Genomic DNA, 27247 nt, shown 5'->3' on the forward strand with positions numbered 1-27247 from the left:
ACCACAACTGACGTATTTAACATACTCATCTCTAAAAAGTCTGTTTCTGAGAGAAATTAACCAAAACTACTTTAATTATCAACAATATAATACTTACAGCGTGATGGAACTGGACATCTTTCAATTCTGGATAATTTCGTATGGGTATACCCTAGTGACCAGTGTGCTGGACTGTGAATCTGAGGTGTTCATATTTTGCATCCCGTTACTGAAGAAACGTTACATACAATTTAGAGCCGTGAAAATTAGTTATAAATATAACAGTTAAATCCACAGGCAGCCTTTTAAGAAACTTACGAAGCAAAAATACCAACAAAACACAACAACTAGATAATCTATTTTTTCACTATAGCGGTGTTTGTATCAACTGGCCTGTGAAGTGGCTTAACTGAAAATGCCTGAAATACGTCAGATTTAATATAGTCCTTATGTCTTCTGTATTTACAGATAGTCTTTCTTTTCATTTATGTGCTGCATTTTAATAGGCACGAACTGTACCAAGTTAACAGAAGCTCAGTTGACTTCCACTCTATGCAGAGTAATATATTCATTTGTTTCTCATAGGTTGTCCATAAATTCCGTACGAGTTTAAATTAACTGGCTTGGCTGCTCCTATAGCTTATCACTGATCTTCGAGTTGTCGGTAAATACTAGGATTGAACAAACCATTACTCGCATTCTTTTGCCTGGGTATTTGTAATCATATGCTCAAAACATTGCTTATGTTAGTTCTCTTGTCACATTCAAAGTCCAGTTTCTAAGCTTGTGGAAAAAGCTGTGTTAGTTGAACCGTAACACCATGAAAACAGAAGCTGAAAACTTGGAGACTTTTTCTTAATGTTGTGACGCCTTATTGCTACTGTAGCTACAACTGTCTTTACTACTCTATCACCATGGTTGAAGTATCTACTTAACACCTTAACGAACAGAAATGGTTTTCCAATAGTCAGAATGTCCTTCATTCATAATTGATACCAATAAACTTATTCACCAGAATATCTCCAGCAGAAAATAAGCTCCTTTGCCATGAAATTAACGCAACTCATTAACAAAAGTAGCCAGTTTTATACCAGATTCTTTTAAGCTTAATTTGTTTTTGTTTAAAATAATCGATAATGCAGTTCCAGGCTTCTAATTGGTCTGTATTACTCAACATACCATTCAAGACAAGCAGAATGTGTTGCATATAACTTGATTTCTTGAACAAACGTCTTACTTGTTTTAAACGTTTCGTTAATAAACCACAATTAAAAGAAGTCAAACTTATACCACTAATACGAGTTCTAATAGTATTAAACGATTGACCAGAATGACACCAGTTCGCTTGACGCCACAATAAATATATAAAATAATCTTTAAACCTCACATTATTCGGAATGCTTCATTTTAAACAATGAACCAAAACTCTTTTTATGTATCTTTCAGAACATTCTTTGAATAGTTAAAAACGACACCACCAGGTTATTCTGTAAACAAAGTTTCTACCTAACTTTCTTCTTAAGTTGGACAACTTAATCAACTATTTGAAGCTGTATTGTATTGTTTCATATTTCACAGAGTTGTTTAAACAATTTAAAAGCTAAGCACTTTACTCTATTTTCCAAAAAGTAAATGCTTTTGTGGATTGTTGCAATAGATTGGAGTAAATGATTCTTCTGTCTAAAGAGCTTGCACAAAGTGTACTCGACTAAGAACTTAAGGCAAGTGAAACCACTTTAATTTACCGTTTGAATAATTGACTTCTCAAGATGAATAAAATACACATTAACTTAACTCTTTCTTACAGGATTGTCTAGTGTGCATTTTAATATGGAAATACGTATACAGATGAACAAATGTCATAAACTGGTTATATATATAACTTTGTGTAAATTAACAGTTTTCAGTTTAAAGTTTGAGTATTGAAGTCAATCAAGTAAGTACTTGTGTTTACAAAGACATTACGCGTGACTGAGAATAATACTACGTACACAAAAATTGAAAAAACAAACGGTTTTAATGCACAGTTGTTACATTAACTTCGGTTAGCGAAAGAATTAAAATTAGTTTCCTGCTGTTTCTGTTCTCGTTTGTAATAACTATTGGGCTGTTTGCTATTGATGTTATTTTACCAAACCAGACACCAGAGGGAAATAAACATTTCTAAAAAAACTTACCAAAACTCTGTGAGATATCGTTTGCTAGATACTAAACCTATTCCGTCATGCTTTAACAAACCTCAGAAAGTTCTGTTGAGAAAATATTTATGTGATAATTGTTACAAATTCTATAAGTTGAATGTGATTTGCACAAAGTACAAACAATACGTTTTAAGTGCTGCTACTTCTAGTGTCCGAAGAGACAATATACCGTATCTTACGACTTGTTTAACCCATCACTTTTGTCTTGGAACAGCATGAGGATTTTTCAAGGTATTTTTTTAAAGAAAAGAGTGCGTCTTACAAAGCGTAAAATACGGCGTGTTGCAAATAGACAGCAATTTGTAGGTTTTAAAGAAATAAAAGTAAAAAAGGTGTACACTACATATTTCTAAATTCAGATGTTTCACTGTACTTAGTACCTAGTTCTGTGGTTAGGGCTTTTGTCTCACAATCCGAACCCCCGTTCCATCAAACACGCTCGCCCCTTTTAGCCGTGGGGTAGTTATTATGTTACAGTCAATTCCACTATTTGTTGGTAAAAGAGTAGTCCAAGAGTTAGCGGTGTGTGGTGATGACTAACTGCCTTCCCTCTTGTCTTACACTGCTAAATTAGAGATGGATAGCACAGATAGCCCTCGAGTAGCTTTGTGCGAAATTCAAAAACAAAAAAACAATTATCAAGGGTCTACGAAATGCAACGGATCTTCAGATCCGGGGTTTATTTTCTATTACCGATCACCAGCTGTCTCTACTGTTATCAATTGGTAATGGCAGGGTCGGGTAAATAAACTAACAACTTTTTAGCAATATCTAGACTGGTATAGTTAAACGGTCGTGTGGACGTTTCCCATTACCTTGGAGCTGTCATGATTACTTGAGGTTTCATCTCTCTCTTTTTTATTTTTTACTGGCTGATGGCGATTACTGAGAATAAAAGGTTTAAATAGAGTTTCTTTTGATTGATAATCTCACACGCTGTACTGAATAGAAACAATGTTTAATTATAAGGAAACTATGAGATTTAAACATATAATGCTAGTTAGTATAAATATCCCACAACAAGCCCAAAATACTGCACTGACTAGGTAGCAGGGCTAACTGTAGATGCTTTCGACCTGAGCAGATCTGGGCTTCTTTCCACGGAGCTTTTGAGGCTGGTAGCAAGACAATAGGAGTTACAACAATGAGCAAGCCATGCATGCATATTAATACTACATTCCCAATTTGACGTTTTCACGTCCAGACACTGGGATAAACCATCAAAGAACAGGACACTATTTTATGAATCTATTAGTCCCTGATGTTAGCAAGATTACATTGGATTTGCTGAAAGATAATTATCAACTCATATGAAAGACTGAGCAACCTTAGGTGAGTGTGTCTGGACATGCCCTAGAAGAGTGTTATTTAGTTGTATGTTCTAATTACTTTATGATCGCAGCTAAGACCAATGATGAGCAAAGCCTCCATACACTGAGGCCTGAAATAGTGAGGCCAAGTGGTCTCAGCCTTTAAGTTACCATTGATACTGATATTATGAAAGGTTTTTGTCAACTTGTGTAAAAATGTAACACAATTTTAATTTTCCCCGTTATTTCAAAAAGAGGATTAATCATACAGTATTAGCTTTCATCGTTGTTCCACAGGTAAGGAGATGAATAAACACAGTTTTAGCTTTCATCATAATTCCAATGGTAAAGAGATGAATAAATATAATATTAGATTTTGAAATGGTTCCAAAGGTAAGAGAATGTATAAACACAGTATTAGCTTTCATCATAGTTCCAAAGGTTAGGAGATGAATAAACACATTATTACCTTCTGTTATAATTTTGAAGGCAATAAAAGCAGAGATATGAGAATGAAACGTCAATAATTACATAAAAAATCAGGTGTATTCAAGAGATATTTGTGAAGTTATGATGTCAGTATGACAAGTTGAAGTGAAAGGTGAAGTTCAACAGCTCATAGTACTTCTGATATGTATATCTACAGTTTGTTTCAGTATCACTGTACATTTTATTTTGTATTTATGCTCCTCTACCAGGAACTACTGATTTAGGATAAAATTAATAGTTGATAACTTTAACATCAAATGCATAATATCAGAGTGAATGGTACTGAATTCCACTCCTGTACATGGGTTAAGTACTATTAAATTTAATTGATTGTTTTGCTGTTAAATAATACCTTTGATATGTGACCTTAACTATAAGATATAATGGAACACCTGTTTTTAAACAGGTGTTAAGAAATCACTTGTAACAATAAAAGTCACAACCATCAACAACTGAATATTATAGTATGACAGAAACTTATTTTTTTTACAAGTTTTTAAATATAGAATACAGTTAGGTAATGTTGTGCAAAGAAAATCTAATAAAGGAATAAAACATGGATACAATGTTAAACCTGCATTATGTGGATTTTCTATCACAGTGAAACAATTCATGTTAAAAGGAATATCTAAATGAAACAATTTAAACCCAAAATTGCAGATTTATATTTATTCAATCGTGAATTTTCATAAATAATCAATCTTAATGTGAAAACTACAACAAAGCTCTACATATCAGTTTTCTTGACCCAACCAAACATATTTATCCACCAGAACTCTCAAAAATGCTCTTCCACTAAAAAACACAGAACATTAATTGAATATACATACCAGAATCATTAACACTAAAGTTAAAATTTAGAATAAAACAGACATTTATACCTTTGATGGCTACAAACTTTCTATTTCCAAAGATTCTAAATAAATTATCTTACAATGTTTATTACTCTTATCTGATTGACTACAATATAATTTGTTACAAATTACAAGATACCATCTACAGAGCTCATAAACTCTCTCCTATTTTCACAAACCAGATTTCTCTTACATTTTGAACATTAATTCAGTTTTATAGAAAATTCAGCATTTAGCTATTTATCCCCATGTCATAAAATAATTATCACTAGCAGACAATTTGTGTGGTTTTAATGAGCTGGTTGAACACCTTAAAATATATTATTTTTTGGGGTTTAACTGTTCTTACATTGAATCAACTGTTTTATTTCTTTTCACATGTAATCTTAAGCAAAAGTATTACTTAAGATGTGGTGTAAAAGCTGTTTCCTTAGGCAGACATTTCCAACAATTAAAAAATCATTTGTAACAATAGGAAATAGAACAATCAAGAATTTAACATTATATAACTTGACAGAAATATTTTTTTTACAAATTTTTATTTATAAGAACAACAGCTAAGATAACTTTATGAAACATATCCATATACGAATTAACTTCAGTGTTATATTAAATATAATTCATGATCATTTCCTATTCCAGTGAAACCATGCATATTGAAAGGATAAGATCAATAACCCATTAGCATATGAGCAGTGATTTTGATGGTTTCTTATGCATAGAGAAAGTGAACAAAATGGACAGTTTAGCTAAAATGATGAAGCAGTGAAATCTAGGTAGTCAAATGACAGTTATACAGTGATCTTGATGTGAAAGAAATAAAAATATTTAGACCAAAAGAACTCACTTTTCAGCTGAGTAGAACTACGGGGCTTTTCAAAAGCCTCCTCATATATTGAACTAAAAAAAATATCACTGGTCAAGCAAGTGGTTAGCTACTTGTTACACGTGGTAATTTATTCTCTTACATTTTCCCATGTGAGACAGTCAATCACTTAAGTCATACCATGAAGAGCTTTAATAAATCATCACTAGATGGGAGTAACATTGGGCTCTACCCTGAAGTAATTTGTAATCAAGTTTTGAACTGTACAAGATAACGGATGCATACGTGTGAAGGTTCAAAAACTACATACTCATTAAATTGTAGAGAACGATGGATAATGTTTTTATGAATGTCAACATCTGCTTCCCTTGGCCCCAGAGTAATCTCTCGACCTAAAAGAAGCCATGAATAGCAAACTACATTAGCATCATCCAAATTAGTAAAATAGGTCTAAACTGCAATGTTTATAAATGACATAAAAAACTTCAATATTTAACAAAAGCAAATGTTTTTTCCATAATTTTTCTATTTTTATAGTTTGTTAAAGGTTTTTTTTTTCATTTGTATCTAAAACTGTTCTCATAAAGATATGTTCAAGACTTAAATTATTACCAAGATTTTAACTATTTTCAGACATTTTGGAACAACAGAAATTTATATAAAGTCAAAAGATTAACCAAAAAACCTATCTTTAACTTATCAAATTTCTAGAGTTCAATTATTCATTATTGTTAATACATTTATTAATAAGTTGTTTGGTTGTTTGGCATTTTATGGTACAAAGCAACTAGGATATCTGTGCAAATCAATCAGTAAAAAAATTAAAAGAAAAGTGAAATTATTAAAATTTGTAAAAGTAAGCATGTTAAAATAAAACAGACAAATTTTTGACTTTAAAATTTAAATAGCATTAAGAATGCCAATGTCTCTTAAAAAACTAAAAACATTTATAAGGTGGACAGTGTCACCATGGCCAATGACACTGTCCAGTATCAGAAATAAACCTGTGGACAAAACATCTAAAATGGAGCTATCACTAAGAGTCATAATAACAGCGTGACAATAAAATGTGGACTATTGTGACCTGAGTGTCACACAGACCATACATTGGTGCAGTCCCAGAGAAAAGAAATCAATGAGTTAAAAACTGTGGCCAATGCATAATCTAATTAAGACAACTTAATCCTTACAAAAAATTCCGATCCTTACAAAAAACAAGACAGCCAAAGTCCAACAAAGGATTTTATCTGGAGAAAGCTTGTTTTCACATTGCTCACTCCAAGTCAATTGCCAACTGGTGTGGAGCTGAACTTTAAATACAAGACCATAGTCCATGTATGGAATAGGCACATCAGTGATAGTGCCAGAGCAGGCAGACTTCACTGTTGTGTCAGAAAGTTTGTTCCTGCAAATACCAATGTGGCCTGGTATCAAGAAGAATTGGATAGAAGTTGATGTTAAAGAGATATTGGCCAATCAATTTTAAATATCGGTGAGAACTAACGTGAAATGATTCCAGGGCCAGAAGAGAGCTAAGCGAGTCAGTATGAATAGTGCAATTTGAGTACTGCTTAACTTCTATGTGATACAGGGCAAAAGAAATGGTGTAGTTTGGCAGTGAACACAGAAACTGTAGAGGGGATTCTGTGCACAACCACAACAAACCATGGCAGAGCCCACACAGTCACCTGATTTTGAACCATCAGTATAAATAGGAATTGAAGGATGGTTTGAAAAATGTTCAGCAAATAAAAAACAGTATTTCCAATCTGAAGTATCTGCTTCTCTCAGATGACTCAAATTTAGGTCACACTTGAGTCATGGTGGAATGGGCTGACCAGTGGATATAGCAATGTCATCTAAGGACAGACCCAATTCATCCAACTGCACCTGGATACAAAGATCAAAAGGTACAATGGCATATCGTCTGTTCCAAAAAAGCATGTACCATTGAGGAAGGAAAACACAACCCTAGGTGAAATGCTGTGTTAAGAATTGAAGTTTTGAAGCCTACAGTAAAGACATTTGTAAACAATGGAGGTATAGAGGAGGTTCATGAGACTATCTGTACAAACTTTGGACTGGGAAAGTACAGAAAGCTGTCATGCAGAGCTCAAGCCCCTGATGATAAATGGGGTCCAGCATCTTCAAAACTGAGGTCCTGGCAGAGCCATAGACCCATAGTCCAGTTTTGATCAAATGAGAGCATGATATATCTTTAGATCTTTTCCCAACGCAGATCTTGTAGACAAGATTGTGGACAAAACATGTCCGTCTCATCTGTTCAATGACAGTATCAAGGTCTGATTGATCATAGATCTCTCCAGGAGGAAGAGAGAACACAGGGAATGTTCAATACCTTTGTACACCTGACTCATAGCTGCTTGATGTGTGGTATAAAGGTCAGCTTACAGTCAAAGATAAGCCCCTAGAATTTTGCCTCAGAGACCACAGGAACATCACCAACATGGAGTTATGGATTGGAGTGAGTACCCCATTGGCAGAAAAATTGCATGTAAATGATTTTAGAGAGAGAAAAGTTAAAATTGTTTGCTATAGCACACTTCAGTAAATGACTGAGGGCAATCTGTAGATGCCTCTCAATAAACCTCATATTTAACAACTGACATGAGATGTGAAAATCATTGACATAGAGCCTGTTTGTAGTAGTAACAGGGAATTGTCCAGTGATTGTATTAATTTTTATATCTAAAAGTGTGACACTCAAGACACAGCCCTAAGGGGCTCCAAGTTCCTGTAGGAAAGAATGGGAAAGTGTTGAATTCACACAAACTTGGAATAACCTGCCCATTAAAACAGTTTTAATAAAAATGGGGAAATGGCCATGTAAATGGAGCTCTTGCAAAATGCTATGCCTTCATGTAGTATCATAAGCCTTCTCAAGGTCAAAGAATACTGACACAAAATGTTGTCATTTGAGAAAGGCTTCTCTTATTGATGTTTGAAGTCAAATCAGGTGGTCTACAGTAGAGTCCTGTCATTGGAACCCACACTGGGTGGGCAAGAGGTGGTTGTTTGATTCAAAGAACTAAACAAGATGAGCATTAACCTTCCTGGAGTGGTGAACAGTAACTTTCAAGCCTTGGGGTAAGAAATGTTGTGAACTGTTTTCAAACATTGTACCTCTTTTTCTTCCACCCACCTAGGGCATGAATGAAAGATGGGTGAGAGCCATTACAATTAACACAATGAGCGTCTATTTCACACTCAAAGGCATCGTAGTCCTTGCCACTGCAACGAGCACACCTCAAAAAAACCATGAAACGATGTCTTTGAGTAACTGAACCGCTGGCATACAAATCATCTGAGAGTTCAGAATATATAGCCGTACCTTGCAATTTAGATTATCTGCCTTGATGGTGGCAGGTAGACGTGATGATGTGAATGTCAAAATTAGGACATTGGTTGACATCATAATTCCAGCTTTGAGAGTGGAGATACACCTCACTGCAGAATTCCTTGGGTGGAGAAACCAGCAAAGATCTCTGACTCAGGAATGTTCATCAGATTCCTCTCAACAATAATTCCTCATGATGAATTCAAAGTAGCATGGGGAGTAGCCTCAATAGGTATATCCCCAATAGCTTTTGAATGCAAGAGGAGTTCACTGTGTTTAGAAGTGGACATTTCCACCAATATGTTACCAGAACAAAGCTTTTTGACTGACTTAGGAGAATCAGCAAGTCCCTCTAATCCCTAATGAATAAAAATGGGAGACATCTGTCCTAAAGATTTGCCTTATGGAGAATATAGTATCAGAAAATGAGATACAGGTGTTGAAGAGGTTGAAGATTGCTGCTCAGAATCTTCAAGATGTGGTTATTTGCCTATGGTCTGTTTGTTTCATTATTTTATTTTTATTTTGGGGGGGTCCATAATAAAGAATGTTTTGGTGCCCACTGACCCCACTCACCATGGAGCCCTACAAGGGGATGCACTACAATGCCAAACAAGGACATTGCAGCAATGCCAGGATTTTATGAACACTATACCCAAACACCAGTCTCAGACACAACATCTTCAACACCCATTGAGAACATTCAACACTGATACTCAATTAACCCTAGCCAAATGGACCAGCAGACAGACCATAGGGGACCACTCCAAGGCTGCCCACCTACAGGACATCAAGGCCAAAGTGATGTGTTAGGATTGGACCCCTTAATCACTAGGATCTTCTCTTCTTCATGGATCACCATGCATGGCAAACATGTGGATGGATGTTTCGACCCCAGAGGAGGTAAAATGAAAGAACAGAACCTTCTCTGGGAGGTCCCCTCACCAGGTGCAGGAATCCACACCAAGGGGTATATTAATAAAGTGGTAAAAATCTAAAGCCTTATAATTTCCATGAACATGTATGTTTTTCTCTTCTCATAACTATAGTTGAATTACTTGATTCAAGTGAAGAGACTCCAACTGGAATCACAATCATCTATTTTGTAATGAAATCAATAACCATATTTAAAGTCACTTTTTATGATACAAGTTTTTATTTTCTTAGTTAAGAGCAACATAATTTTATGTTCTACAAGACATCACACTTAAGAGGTTTTATTCACTATAAAATAACCATTAGTCTTTTATCGACTGCCAGTTTTATATAATACTTCAACAGAAAAGTTTTACTGTAATCTTAATAAATACTTTGTGAACATAATTTCTCACCTTGCCAAGAAACTGAATGAGCACGATTAGGGTGCCAAGTTCCTAACGCATGAAGTGTGTCATAACAGTGTTTGCTTGGTTCAGGAAAAGAATATGAGGAAGACATTTTATTTGATGTACTTTCCCAAGGGAAACCTATTATAAGATAAAAAGAAACAAAGTAACACAATTAGTACTTTTAATTCACACTTCATATAAATTACTATTACAACAAACCACCTTTCATAGATCATGTGTCAAAATTAGCACTTTCCAACTAGCTTTTGTCAAGCAGTATTAAAGAAGGTCAAATTCAACTTGACTAACACATGCTCTGTAGGTTTTTCTTTTGTAGATGACAGTAAAGTGAGATAAATTTATAATATGAGAAATAAGTTAAATTGTGAATTTACTGACTGAATATACTTTATCACACAGTTCAGTGTGTTATTCTGCCAAATGGAATGTACCTTTATTTTGAAAGTAGATATCCCAGTTTGCTACAATTTTTCCAAATAGGTAGTCCTGAGAGAGATGTAGGGATGGACAAACAATGTGCAAATCATTCCTATTCAACTTACTTATGTTTAAATGTTTTGAAGCAGTGGTCTGGTGATTTATAGCTTTGTACTTTGACACCTGTTTAAATCACACAAACATTGTTTGAATAGCAATAAATCAAGAATGAACACTGACAACTTTTTATTATATCTTTACATTCTCCAATAGCTATTTTCATTGTACATAATGCACAAATATGCACAGAAGTAAAAATATGCTGTTACTACAATAAACAAAAGAAGTATAAACTAGATATACTTCTTCAGGTCCCTGAATGTGTTCTGTTTTAAAAGTAAATGAAAGCAAAATTAAGAGTAACAAATATTTTTTTTCTTTTTGCTGTTATATATCAGGTTATACTTTAGCTTACAAAGTGCATAACTTTTCTAGTGATTCATGACATGTGTATGTTTTACTCACATCATGACAGTACATATTTTAACATTAACCTTATGTGTCATAATTTTAGTGTCTACTAACTGACAAATAGACAGTCAACACATTACTGTATATTGGTGTGAGTGTCTGAACAAACCTTATTCCAGCATTTTCATGTCAAATTTTGAAAACAGTTGCTTATAACATAATGCTAACATTAACTAGCATTCTTAATTTTGTGCAAAAACCAAAAAATCACTGGAAACAATTAACCAAGTGTATGGAGCTTATCACTTAACCTGATGAACTCGAAAAAATTAATAGCACTTTTGTAAAATGTTACTATCATTCAAACCTAAAGCTTAGTAATCTACAAAACAAGTGATATTAATAATACCTCACATAAAAACATGAATTTGGTTTGTTTATTTCCTGGATAGCAATAACTCTCACTCTTCTGGAACATGTCAGCAAAATAAATCCCCTAAAGAGAAAGACAAAAATTGTATTCTATTCTCTGATTGTCAAAATATCATAATTTATTTGTCATACAGATCTTCATGCAAGTTTCTACTGAACTTTTCTTTCACTTAGTAAATAATCCAAAATAGCCCATCCAATGACAGAACACATTATAACACTGATGTCTGAAGTGGGATTATTTTAGTGAAAACGAAATATAACACTAATTAAACTTAAATACAAAATCATAATTTCAGATAAAACTTTGCCTGAAATGATGAAACAACTAAAAGGTCAAGAAAAACTAAAAAAAAATAAAATAAAAAGATAAATAGAAAAGTTACAGAAAATTAAAAGACCACAAAAGAGAAAAAAAAAAAAAGACTACACAGAAATATACAGGAAATAAAAAATAAAAAAGTAAGATACAGGAATTTATGAGGTAAAGTTGTAATATCTGAAGAATTAAAATTAACAATAAATCTAATTGAAGACAAGATTGAAAAATATACAGAGAGACTACAGTAACAAAACTGAAACTACAGAAAGGCTAAATATGCAGAGAAAGTTTTTAATGACAGAATAAGGAAAGAAGAGCTGTAATGATTAAATAGAACAAAACAAAAATTGTTAAATGCAAAGAGTAGGCCAAAGAATTTCAACCTAAAGCACAATTTATTATTAAATATGAAATGGAAGAACTTATTTTGTCTACATATTACTACAACTGTTGTGTCATCTGTGACTGAAAGACTTTCCTAAACCATTCCAGCCACAGCCCTACTAAATAAAGTAACAAAATTTGGCTACCAGTATAACAACATCATTCAATTAAGAAACCAATGGACTATGATGGAAAGGTTCAGTACAAAATAATTACCAAAGTGAATGGGAGGAATAGTGAACAACATGCTATCCATACTGCTGCCAACTTGAAAGGACCAGCTTTAACAACATTAAGCATGCTTCCAGCTAATAAAATTAACAATTATCAAGTATTTTTAAATTAACATTTGCTTAAACTTAAAATGTATTTCCAATAATACTTACCTTTAGTATTTTTAGTTGTCTATCTGTGACTTTGATGAATTAAAGTTTCTTTGCCAACTGGAGAGCTTCCTCCAGAAATTGTTGCATTAAATTTCAGCCTAAGTCACACATCTTTGTTTATCATGGCATTTACAAATTGATCATATGCCAATAAATCCATCATTTCACATGAAGCATCTGGGCAAGATAACTGAGCAAACCTTTCCAAATCTTCTGAAATTTAGCTAAAGTCTCTTCTTTCCTCTGTACCTTTGTTTTGGATGCTTTCTTCAAGTGTTTCACTACAAACCTTTTGGATAAGGCATTTGCAACACATATTCACACTTACAGCTACTACTTGACTTCCAGCATTTCCTCCCTTGTCCTTTTCAATCCCACTTAATTATCCTCAGCAATATCTGTCTTGCACACTTTCCACTAATGAAATGTGCTCTCTATCCTAATACTGTATATACAACATAAGTCAGATGATATTATCATTGTTTTGGGACTCTAACATCAGCTCTTAATTGAAGAAAGAGTGAGAGAGTGTCAACAGAGGTAAGCATTATTGAAAACACATTTTTAATTTAGGAAAATGTTAACTTCCAAAATATACTTACTTCCTCTCACACTTACAACTATAATCCCACATCGATATGGTGGATAGGCCGATAAAGGCATGAACCATATAGAGAACATTTCATATTTCATGGGTGGGTAAACAAAAGGCTGGCACTCTAGTGGAGGAAATGCACAACATACAAAACAGGTATGCTCTTCGCCTGGAACATAATTCATGTACTGTGAGTGGAACTTTAAATGATTTACCATCACTATTATTCAGGCCTCAACCAGACAGTCAATGTTCCACTACTAGAAGTTGGAATTTTGGGACATAGTCCTTATATCTCACACTGCTTATCATATACTTCTAAGTGGATTCTAACCTGTAGCTAAAGACTGATGTGTTCTGAGCCACTGGAATCATGAGGAGAAGGTTAGCAATACCAAGCTGGACAATCTTTCTCCTCAATCTGAAAAGCAACACCCCAGGCTCAGAATGATAGGATCTTGTATGTCTTACTCAACCTGAGGAAAAAGAAATTATGTGATCTGGAAGTATGAGTACTCACTGTCATTCCACAACCACGTGGGTAAGGTACATTCCACTTGCCTCTGAAATTATGGGAAGGCAGTAAACAAACTGTGCTCAGCCAAGGACATAGAATGATGTCTACATTCAGAATAATGAGGAGACAATGAACCCTCTTCCATGATCAATATACTGAACTAATATTGATCAAAAGAAGGCCAATGCTCAACCCATATGGATGGTGAAGTATCAAATCTGAACTGGTATTATGATTAGGCTGGTGCTTCTCCTACCAACATCTGAAGAAAACACACATCCAGGGACCCATGAAACAACACCCAAAACTTCACTCTCTTCTCCAAGAATGGAGAAATTTACTCTAATGCTCTGGAAAAAAAGTCTCTGTCAACACACCACCCCAGTGACTGGACCTGGGTGTGGTAAAAACTCCTTAGCTACTAGTAGAATCTTGGAAGTAATACCTACTGGGGAGTCCTGAAAAACAAGTTCCTTTAATTCATAAAAACAAATCTGATTTTTTTTATTTACTCTAGAAGAAATAACTTTTACTTATAAAGCAGAGAACAATGTTTTGACCTTCTTAGGTCATCTTCAGGTTAACAAGAAGGTCAAAACGTTGTTCTCTGCTTTATTAGTAAAAGTATTAACACCAATACCAACTGTCCTGAGATACATTTTTACTTCAAGTGGGTTTCTCATCATCATGGAAGGAACAGCTTTTATATGTCTTAAAACTACTTTCTGCTGACTAAAATACTGTGACAATGCATCATTCATTGAATTGTGAGTCAAACAGTATATAGCAGCATAAGTAGGGAAGAAATCTGATTTTTGTTTTCTGTAAGTTACTGAATAATCTTTAGCATCTGGAAAACATTCACTATGTTCAGAAATTATCATTAGAAAGGATAAACTACAAATGATGGTACCTCAATGAATAATTAATTTTTACCTTTCCAAACATACTTCCTGTTAACCTCACCCCAAGAGGGGCTACTCTAAGTCCACGAGTAAGAATGCTGAGGACATTCCCTGCTGAGGTCCCATGCCAGAGCAGCATATGTTTTCTGGTGTTTTTCTGGAAGAAGTCTGAACTATCTTTTTGTTGAACCTGATAGATAGCTTGAATATTTGCTCTTCTGCGATCATTTTCTAAGATAACAGAATCATTTTTATCTATAATCATATCATAAACCAAAACATCAAGAATACATGCTTTTCTGTCAGGCTGTGTATAAACAATAATACCAGGTTTTACAATTCCCATATTTTCACAAAGTTAAGAATCAGCATTAGGAAAATATTAGCAAAACTATTAGTACATGTAATGCAGAAAGATGATCAACTAAGTTATTAAGAGTTATGAAAAAGTGTGAGAACATTGTAATTCTATTTGATTTATAAAATAAGAAAGTAGTAATGGGAATACATAATAATGCTACCTGTATTGTGAATGTACTGAAGAATAAACTGAGCCTCTACACTATCCTCCTCCAATAGTTGTAACTTACTTCCAAGGCAGCAGTAGATGTAATCCTTAGGATTAATTTCTGTAAAGAAGTTTTGAATTAATTCTGGAACAAAAAATTATGTCACTACAGAAGTTAATAATAATAATGTCACTGATATGGCTAGTTAATGACAACAGTTTATTAACATTTGAAATTCAATAAAACAAAGGAGTTTAACATGAATAACACTAGTTAATTCTGCATGTCTAAAATGCACAACTTATTTTAGTACTGAAAATAATCACATTTTCTAAGACAGCTACATGTTCCAGTTCCATTGATATAATCTCTACTGCTTAAGACGGCGAGCCAATCTTACACTACACATCTTCATACCTTACCACTATCAGCTTTTAATGCTAAATGTATGCATATGTAAGACACAGAAATCTATTAAAGATGATTTCAAGTTATGGTTGAAAGTTTGTGTGCTTTCATCAACTTCAACTCATAGTTTGGTGTTTTGTTAATTATACTACAAGGTTTACTTAGTTTCATCTTGATAATTTTTCAGACCAGAGGGTTCTCTCTTATAACCAAAGCCTTTGCTTTAAGGATAATGACAGAGCTAGGAGTTTGCTTAGAATAAAGTATGGTTTTAGAGTCCATTCCTCTCCTAAGCAACTTGTCTGTCAAGTTTTTATACTTTAATGAAGAACTTAAATGCTTTCTTCTTCTATTTATTGTGTCCTTTGGCTACATAATTCAACAGACTCACTATGCAAATGTCTTTTCTCAGAGGCCCAGCATGGCCAGGTGGGTAAGGCACTCGACTTGTAATCCAAGGGTTGCAGGTCTGATTCCTGTCACACCAAACATACCAGCCCTTTTGGCTGTGGGAGCATTATAATGTGACAGTTAATCCCACTATTTGTTGATAAAAGAGTAGCCCAAGAGTTGGCAGTGTGTGGTGATGACTAGCTGCCTTCCCTCTAGTTTTACACTGCTAAATTAGGGATGGCTAGAGCAGATAACCCTTGTGTAGCTTTGCACGAAATTCAAAAGAAACCAATACCAAACTATTGTCAAGAAGGGCTGTGATATATTCCTTCATCCAGAAGTCAATCCAGGTGACACTGTATGAATGAATAATTAGTAAATTGTAATGAACTAAATATACTGGTGCTAAATGTGTCATCTGTTGTATTAAAACTTATCTCTGCAGTGATACAACACAAATTGTTCATATAAATGATGATTTGCCCACAATTCCTACATAAAATATTATATATGTATAAATTTCTAAAATTGATGAAATTTTCACTTTTTGCCCATCTCAGGTACAATGAGTTGTTCATAGTCTGAGATGCAGCTGGTTGATTGTTCAGATTATGTTGTAGGTTATCAAACAAGAGTGCTCCCTGCTTTATTAGTATCCATTCATTTTTTGCTGAGTCTATTATATTGAAGTATTCATTTTTTGTTTCTCACTACATTTTCGCTTATGTGGTTGTACATTTCATAGTTATTGAAGGAATTGTTATTCAGACGTTCCTTGATTCTGGTAGCTAAGGTTTGAGTCTGCAACAAGGATACAAATATTTGTATGCTACCTGTAATTTTTGTTTTGAGGGAGAATTCTGTCTTTAAACAGGTAAAAATTGTGTATCTGTTTGTTCAGTTTGAAGATTACTCTTACGCTGACTTGGAGATAAGATGATTGTAGAATGTTTATAATTTTACTTTTTATGTTTGATACCATGAAAAACATTGAAAGGTAATACCAGAGTAATATAACATTTAGGAATGTTGAAGTGGGATGTAAAATTTATTGATATATTCAAAAATAGTTTTGTTAATGAGTGCTAGAAGGAAAATATTTTTAAAGAAATATTTTTCTAATAATTGTGTTCGTGCTGCAAGAAGTCTATAATGGGTCAACCACTCAAATCTTAACTGCCAGAATCAAGGAGCCCTTTCAATAACTCTGAAACTCACAACCACCTAAGCAAAGATTGTAGTAAAAAACCACACCAAACAATGAACACTTCAAAATAATAGACTCAGCAAAAAATGAATGGATGCTAAGAAAAATGAAAGTACTCTTAATTCATAACTTACACTATAAGCTAAGCAATCAACTAGTGACATCATTGCATCTCAAACTATGATCAGCTCATCATGCCTGAGGCAAAAAGTAAAACTTTATCCAACAAAAGTGTCAACATCTATAGAAAAAAAACAAACAAAAAACTCTGTGTTTTCCAGTTTTGGTTTTTTATAAATGTTAAAAATAAGGTAAAAAAGGGAAAGTTACTAAACCATACAAAATTACAATTGTTTTTGAAATATATTCATCAACTTCAACCTATACAATGTACCATTCTTCCTAAGTTGTGCAGCTAAAAGCAGTTCTTTTGCTAGTTCTATGTGCTGGAGACTGTTTATCAATTCCATTTGATTTCTTAGTAAATTGACATCATAAAGAGGGCGGAGTTTTTCATATTCAAATCCATGGACAGGAACTGTGAAGTAGTACTCTTCACTGAGCTTAATTATCTGGAGAAAAAGATGGAAACAGTCATTCAAACCAAATGCATGCTGTAAAAATATTCAAAATAAATATATTGTTTTTAAGTTACAAAATTAAATATAAAACATTACTGTAATGTATTTATTAAAAATAAATATCAAACAAAACATTAAAAGGTTTAATATACAAATTTAAATTGCCAAGATTCTTAGTGACATAACATTAAAAAGCTGATCAGATAAAGCCAGACAATTTTCTACAAATAAACTAAAAAGAATTCCTTTAATTTCAAGCTATGCTGTAAAGGAAAATATGTCAATAAAAAAGAATTGTTAACAAATAATCCATTGTAAATAACATGGTATACATATATATACATATATTTCCACTTGTTACAATCCATCAAACCTGTTAAAAAAAATACAGACAATTTCTTTCAAAATACAAAGCTCAATTGCAAAGTAATAAATGACAATGAAAGGAAAAAAAAAAGATTGCAAATTTTCATATTTTATAATAAATCTTTGATCATGTTCATTCTTAAAATTATAGAAAAAATAATGCCAGCTCTTTCTTTGTTTATAAAAATTTTATAATCACTACCATCAAACAAACAAATTAGAGGGAAGAAGAGACTTAAAACAGGTATTTTATTACAGTATTTGATTGGTAACATTAGCAGCCTTGTCCATCCAATTTGAGTTGTTTTTTCAGATTTATTTTTATGCCTCAACTAATGATTAACTTTTCAATGCTTATGCCTAAAATAAATTCTTCCACATTTAGAAAGTTGTTCTATTACTAACAAGGGGTTAAGACTATGACAATATATATATATGTATACACACACACATATAATGAGTGGATATTTTCTCTATACTTCAGAAACCACAAATTTCTAATATTACAAAATGCCAACCTTTTGAATAATTTCTGCTGAACATTCTTGGGCATTATTAATATCTGAAGATTCATTTTTCTCCTGTATAAGCTGTCTGCAAAACAGTTTTGTAAGTTACTTTACCGAACATGAAAAATTTCAGTATTACTCTTTCATACAAAGAAATTATATCTTGACCACATTACACAAATGCCTATCAAATATAATGACACTGGTGAATTTATCAAGCAAAAGATTTTGAAAGCATAAGGTTACATTACATTATGTCTGCATTCCAGTCTTTCAAGAGGTCTTTGTGGAACAATTACATTATTATTGTGTATAAATAATTCAGTAACTGTCAAAAAAATAAATTTGAATAGTATTATAAGAGAATAAATGTAAAACAAATTAAGATAAATCTGAACACATTTAATTCAACAATATCTGTACCTGTAAGATGTAATTTTTATTGTTATCCTTTGCTTTTTTCTTTTCACAGTGGAAGAATTGAATAATATTAAAATAAATTTACTAAATATTATCTCATTTCACCTTTAAAACCATACAATTTGATTTAGGTTTTATTTCTTATGTTGTAAAATTTCTTAAATTGTTGCAAGACATTGTTCTGAAAAAGAATTTCATATATTTCCTTTTACCTTAAAATTTCAATATTTTTATTTTAGATCAGAAAGTTCCATTTTATGTATCCAGACACTTTCAACTTGAATGATACTCATTAATATTTATTGTGATAATTGATTCAGAGAAAACTATTAGGAAAAATTTGAAATCAGATCATTTAATATTCTTTTAATCCCAGATGTTGTATAGCCAGTGTCTCTTGAGTGGGACTTTTCTAAAGCACTGCAACATTTAATTAATGTGCCTTTCATTTCATGTATGATGTTGACTGTTCTACTTTTAAAACTTCAAGGTGCTACAAATGGATTTGTGGTTTTCTGATACAACCATTCTTTGTGGAGGCCTTAAACCAAAAGGCATGTATTCCTAATAAGCATGACTGATTTACTGTCTCATTGTTGCTTTAATACCAATGTTTGTTTAAGTTCAATTTATATTTAAAAAATGTAGAAGCTTATACTGTTAAACCTGCATTGTGAAACACATCAAGGTTGTAGAAAATTCTTGAGCATAAGGATAAACAATGTTTGAATGTAAACACTAGTATATCATCACTATTATTGTGTAAACTAAAATTTCTAGAAGCTTTCCTCATGCTTACAAATGTAACCAACACAACATGTCAAGAGACAGTATATATTATTGATTTGCTACAGTTAGTATACTATAAACCTCAGAAGCTAAAACTGTGATAAATGTTTATTAATTGGGAACTTCCAACATTTGACCAGGAAAGTTATTAAATTTTAAGCATTACAAACCATTTAACTTCAGCATATTCACACTGCACATTAATACTTTTACAAAACATTACATAAATTCAGTGGTGGAATAACTCAGCATGTGGTTGACAAAATAAGAACACTGAGCTAGCTAGCTCCCTGTTAAATGAATTGTACCTACATCAACTTGAAATTAATTTGCTTGTCATGAACACTTGATAAGACATCAAAAGTTCCAGACCATAAAGAAGAGTTCTTACTTTTTGCAAGTTTTTAAATCTTTATGCACAGATTATTATTTGTAATAATCATTATTGTAAGTTATATTATTTTTTCTATATTTAAATATATTTGTATTAAAAAAGAATCTGTGTGTACCAATCAGGTTTGCAAGTATAAATTGGATACATAAACATTTATTTAACTTCTAAATCTAAATTACAATTTAACTCAATTTTAGGCTTTTTGAAATTGTGATACATAACACAAGCTATTGAAAAATGCTCTAACACTGCTACTCTGTAATGTTGCCTTTTTCATAATCAAATTAACTTGGTGTGCATAACAATGGATAAAACGTGCATTGCTATACACTAGTTTTACTCTTGCATGTACACCTCTCTAAACTCCACTTAGAGCAGCTGCACCATCATAGGTTTGTGCAATAACCTTGTCTTGGCAATTACCCATCAAAGTACAGAGTGCATTAAGTAACTCAATGGTTAAGGCTTCTGCTCTGTGGTTGAATGGACTGAAAAATCCCCATAATCTTTCAAGTGGCTTCCACCATTGTAGCTCATATCATAGAAAAATAATCATTTGGATTTTATAAAAAATATCAGGAGTTTTATCACACATTACATTAAATATTCTGCATTACTTACTTCTCAATAGAACAATAACCATTTGGATTTTGTGAAAAAATATCAGGAGTTTTATCACATGTTTCCACTAAATATTCTGCATTATTTACTTCCTTGATTTTATCTTAACAGGTGAACAACACAGATTATAAAATTTCATTCTTTGTTATCATGGATATTCCTTTGAAACATGTTGCTGCATTTAAATGGGTGTCTAGACTAGAATTCAGTTCAGAAAAGCAAGTGAACCATAAAATGTTCTTGGATTATCAGATCTCATGATTTCATCATGCCCTTTAATTGTGAGTTCACTTTTCCACAAAATTTCATGCAGTATATAATTTTTGATAACTCATTTATGTTTTTCCTTACTTGCTCAATGTGCTTTGCAATCAAAAGCTTATGTCAAATGTCCATTTGAGCTGAAATGTTGACTTTATCCAACAGTGATAAATCAATCATATTATTCAAATGTTTAATTGATTGTTCATGTTTTCTAAGTTTCTGTTGTAAGTGCCTTATGCCATTCTCTCTACTCTTTGTCCAAGATTATTCCCCACCAAAAAGTAACCAGGGAAAGCAAACACATAACCACTCATATTTTTTTTTCATAAATATTGCTGTTAAATTGACGAGAGTGTTCCTTGCTGCTACTTTGTTGAATAGATAATGTTGGCAATAGCCTTTGAATAGTTCTATCTTATGTTTAATTTTATATTACTTATGATTATTAGAAAAAGAAGATTTTCATCTACCAAATTGTACATTATATTGTTTTCTAAAAGAAGAGTTGTCAATTTCTATGTTACTAAAATTTTCGTTCCCACGGGAAAGATAACAATTAGTTTGGATGTATCTGTACCAGCTCTTGTTGCATAATTAGAAAGCTAGAAAAATAGTGTTAATTAGAAAAAATTGTTTGCTTTTTGAATGCTATTATTCAGTGTTCTTTGGTGCATTATATAGTTAAATAAAATTTATTAAGTGCATTACTACCATTAGTATAAAAAAAGTAGAGTTAAGTGTCATCAACAGTCAAAATAGCACTATTTTATTTCTTGTTTTTCATGTTTATTATTATTACCAAAGTAACTAAAAGGTAAAGACAGGGATCTCTTTAGATTAGTTAATATTAGTTGAGGTAAAAGAAATAATAATAAAATAAAAATATTTCATGAGACATGCACATGAGCAGCTCATGGGTAACGTAATTTAATAGAATAACATTAACTCCACATTTCTCAAATGATTTACAACTTCTAATGGCACAAATAATAGTTACACATGATTCAAAAGGCAATAAACAACAAAATTGTATATATGATACTTGAAATGTATTGAGAAGGTTTTAAATATTACATAAATAAAATTTGAGGATTTTGAGATGAAGAAACGTATTTTTAATCTTAACCCAAAAATCACTTTGCACACAAACTACTGAAAGCAAGTATTATTTTAAATCACCAATATATTCAGAGATAAATCCTTTTTTTTCAGCTTATTAAAGTTACTTCATTAAAAAATGTTTTTGTATGTGAAAGACATAATGCTTGCTTAAAAGTCTGACAAATTTCTGAAGGTATGTACACGATGTTAAAAGAGAGTTGTACCAATACTATAGAGTACAAAGAGATCACATAGTTGACCAGTCCAACTATGTGAAAAACAATAAATTACCACAGGGTATTTCTAGTAGAGATTAGGGTAAACAAATGATCAGGTTACAATTATGTGCTTACATTAGATTTAAGTTACAGATTTACAAACTCGTGAAATTTAAGATTATATAAGACTTTGTTACATAATTTGGCAAGTTCAAAATATTAGTTACTTTTTTTAAATATTAGTTACTTTTCTTGAAAAAAATACTAAAAATTAAGAAATTTAACAATTGCATCTAGATTCAGGCCATTTGAGCTCATTACCATGGTAAAGTAACCTTATTTTATTTTCTCATTAAGTTAGTTGTTGAAATGAGAATTCTTGTAACTTTAAAATATGCATTTTAGAATACAAAAAAAATTTATGACCAAATGTCTACATATGCCAATCAAAAAGAAATAACCATAATAAAATATTTCTAGAAAAACAAACTATCTTTCTTTTGATTATAAAAATGTTTATCAAATAAGAACAAATAGTTTAGATTACTGCCTTGAAAGCTATGATCAGATAGGAGGTACTTGTTGAGTAGACTTCACAAATTTATTGATATCTCAGCAAATCAAGAAAGTAGAAAGCCAAAAGGTACAATTAATACTGCCTAATTGATTGGGCATCTAAAACTCACATTAGAGCAGTTAGAAAATCTAAGATAATTCAGAGAGTACGCTTCACACGACATAGAGGAAGTGTGACACTAAAAATGTATGTAAATATTATCTTTTGCTATTGAGACATTAAAACTAAAGTAATATCAAACTTTGGATTATAAAGCAGTTGTTTAATTAAATTTTAAATGTATTTCTAAATGTGTTGTTACATGTGCAACTTGACCCCACCATATTGAAAGAGTTGAATGTGTTTTATATTACAATGTACTGTGATTTGACAATAACTAGTATAATGACAAAAATAGGAGAATTGTAATTTCTCAATGTTAATTTTTTAAAAATAACTAACTGTAACTATCTCTTGCAACTTGCAGTCATTCTAGAAGAAAAAAGTTATGTTATTGATTTCGTTTTTTCAACATTTCACTTCATTTACCTACATTATTTCACTATAGTTAGTGTTAGGACAGAGTAAATAACTGGTAAGATATAATGTTTTACTGAAAACTCTTTTCATATTTCATTAGCATTATCTCTACAATCTTTTAAATGAGTATTAAAACTGTGAGATAAAAAGACATACTTTTATTCATAACATCAAAAACAACCTCGTATTCACATTAAATTACTAGAGATTTTGAAAATTCACAGATAAAACATTAGCAGAAATAATTTATTTAAATACTGATGCTTTTGTGTACAACCAAATTGTAAAGTGTACTAAAAGCTTGCCAAATTTCATGAGGTATACCTTATAAATTCAGTTATAATATGTATTGTTTCAAATTTCCAAAACGGATCAAACAGTATATTTTCCTGCTTAAAGTAAGCTAATATTTTTTAATGTAACAAACAAAGAAGGTGGAAAAACCAAAAGCAGTAGATCAGTTCTATCTAGAAAGCTGGATCACATCCTCAAATAATATGTAGAAGTGAAGGAATTCAAAAAAAGATTACAACAAGATTTATCTTAAAACAATAATGATGTTTTATGCACCTGATTTCTTGTAAAAGTGATTCTGCCTTCTGTAAAACTTTCTCTGAAAGATAACCAAGCCACCTATCAGATGCTAATGATCTCTTTGAAGACTGTTCAAGTACAGAAACATCTGTCTAAAAAGTAAAAAATGTAATCATTAAAAAATATTTTCTATATATTATCACAAATATAGCACAAATAACTACTAACTTTTATTTAATTGAAACATTCATAACTATAATAAAAAACAGTAGGTGTTTCATTTTTGATTAAGTTACACAAAAAAATTAATTTAAGCCTAAAGTTAATTCTTATCAAATTCCAAAAATGTATCACTTTGCAAAGCTGAGATGTCCTGATAATTTTCAAAAAATTCTTAAGAACAGTTATTCTAGCTATTTATGCAAATGACCAAAAATACATTTTCATGAATTATTAATTACCTTTTCTGTGATATCAGAAGAGAAACAGAGCACATACACTAAAAACATTAGGAACAGAATCCTATGAATGCCAGAAACAAACAGTAGAATAATAATAAATTTGCTCATTAATTACTGATTACCATATTACTCTTTTGAACTTAGGTTTTAAACTTAATTGAAGATGTGATCCCAAATATCTTTCTTCATGCAGTCACTGAATGGACAAAACTAATGTCAACCAATAAAATTTATTTCTCATTCTTTCATAACCTTTCAGAAAATGTTTAGAATTCTTTAATAATAATACAATTTCAAAAAGGTATAATATTGGTATATATATTTTGAAAACGTTATCATTTATATATATATATATATATATATATACTGAAAGAAAAAAAAAAGATAAAACATACAATCTAAAAATTTAACAGAGAATTTACATGCAAAAATGGAAACAAGTCTTATTTGGAACTTTTAATTATCTCCACCATGCAGCAGGTCAAAGTAAACATCTGAATGTCTTTTATTACATTAAGTAGTTACTTATTAGTTATAACACAACATATCTAAATGCAATTTTTATATTAAAGCATTTATGACTAAAATCTTTTAACCCCTAAAAAGTATTAGGTATCTTATAATTATGTACATCCTGCTTTCTTAACTCACTGTGATATGTTAGGTATTTTATAATTATGTATATCCTACTTTCTTAACCCCTGTGACATGCTTGATATTTTATAATTATGAAAATCCTACTTTATTAACCACTGTGACATGTTTGGAATTTTACAATTATGTACATCCTACTTTATTAACCACTGTGACATGCTTGATATTTTATAATTATGTACATCCTACTTTATTAACCACTGTGACATGTTTGGTATTTTACAATTATGTACATCCTACTTTATTAACCACTGTGATATGTTTGGTATTTTACAATTATGTACATCCTACTTTATTAACCACTGTGATATGTTTGGTATTTTACAATTATGTACATCCTACTTTATTAACCACTGGTATTTTACAATTATGTACATCCTACTTTCTTAACCCCTGTGACATGCTTGATATTTTATAATTATGAAAATCCTACTTTATTAACCACTGTGACATGTTTGGCATTTTACAATTATGTACATCCTACTTTATTAACCACTGTGACATGCTTGATATTTTATAATTATGTACATCCTACTTTCTTAACCCCTGTGACATGCTTGATATTTTATAATTATGAAAATCCTACTTTATTAACCACTGTGACATGTTTGGAATTTTACAATTATGTACATCCTACTTTATTAACCACTGTGACATGTTTGGCATTTTACAATTATGTACATCCTACTTTATTAACCACTGTGACATGTTTGGTATTTTACAATTATGTACATCCTACTTTATTAACCACTGTGATATGTTTGGTATTTTACAATTATGTACATCCTACTTTATTAACCCCTGTGACATGCTTGATATTTTATAATTATGTACATCCTACTTTATTAACCACTGTGACATGTTTGGTATTTTACAATTATGTACATCCTACTTTATTAACCACTGTGACATGCTTGATATTTTATAATTATGTACATCCTACTTTATTAACCACTGTGACATGTTTGGTATTTTACAAGTATGTAAATCCTACTTTATTAACCACTGTGATATGTTTGGTATTTTACAATTATGTACATCCTACTTTATTAACCACTGTGACATGTTTGGTATTTTACAATTATGAAAATCCTACTTTCTTAACCCCTGTGACATGCTTGATATTTTATAATTATGTACATCCTACTTTATTAACCACTGTGACACGTTTGGTATTTTACAATTATGAAAATCCTACTTTCTTAACCCCTGTGATATGTTTGGTGTTTACTTGATGATGTCTTTAATAAGAGTAAAAAATATGATACTTTTGACAATAAAACATAACAAAAATGGATTACAACATTTATAATTAGATAAAAAGTTTTTATGCAATAAACATATTTGAAAAACAAAAAGTTCTCTAACATTAATAATTTTATGTAATGTAATCATTGAAACTAAAAATTGAATATAATATATTCAAATGACTTGTAATAACAAGGTTTCAGTACTTGTTTCTAGTAGCCTACCAGTTTTTCCATCAGTTTATTGAGTGACTTTGGGAGTTTGCTTGGGATTTCAGTTTTAAGGTTAACTTTGATGTTGTTCTTTTGATGACGACAACGCTTCTCCAACTCAACAAGACAATATTTCTTTGGTTGTGGAGTAAAGCTAGAATATAAGAAAACTACAAAAATTTTGCAAACTTTAATTGATCTTCTTTCTTCACATCTGTAACAATTACATCTCATTTGGTACAATTTTGTAAAATAAATTACACTGTTTGGAATAACTGAAACAATTCATATAAATATTACAACAGTAGTAGTAGCACTTTAATGCAAGAATCTTACAAATAAGTGAAGGTAATTAGCAAAGTAAAGTTATGTATGCAATATTTGTGTTTAGTAATAGCTTTTATATAAACAGTGTAGTTTAGAAAAAAAAGTCCTGAACCAAATGATCAACTAACAACTCCACATAA

The 27247-nt window shown here is 31.6% G+C and overlaps 1 protein-coding gene across 1 annotated transcript in view; it reads right to left on the minus strand.

Annotated features, from left to right (window-relative positions):
- Positions 1–5773: 5773 nt before the first annotated feature.
- LOC143223966 (poly [ADP-ribose] polymerase tankyrase-like) overlaps positions 5774–27247 on the minus strand; it is a 177741-nt gene continuing 156267 nt past the window's right edge. Inside the window, 11 exon segments of the mRNA XM_076452436.1 lie at positions 5774–6051; positions 8823–8984; positions 10349–10426; positions 10429–10483; positions 11664–11750; positions 14827–15026; positions 15317–15424; positions 17707–17884; positions 18778–18853; positions 24242–24357; positions 26793–26934. Coding sequence (XP_076308551.1) covers positions 5909–6051; positions 8823–8984; positions 10349–10426; positions 10429–10483; positions 11664–11750; positions 14827–15026; positions 15317–15424; positions 17707–17884; positions 18778–18853; positions 24242–24357; positions 26793–26934 — 1345 coding nt within the window. The 3' untranslated portion in view covers positions 5774–5908.

Source organism: Tachypleus tridentatus, chromosome 8, assembly GCF_004210375.1.
Source record: "Tachypleus tridentatus isolate NWPU-2018 chromosome 8, ASM421037v1, whole genome shotgun sequence".
NCBI classification, from domain to species: domain Eukaryota; kingdom Metazoa; phylum Arthropoda; class Merostomata; order Xiphosura; family Limulidae; genus Tachypleus; species Tachypleus tridentatus.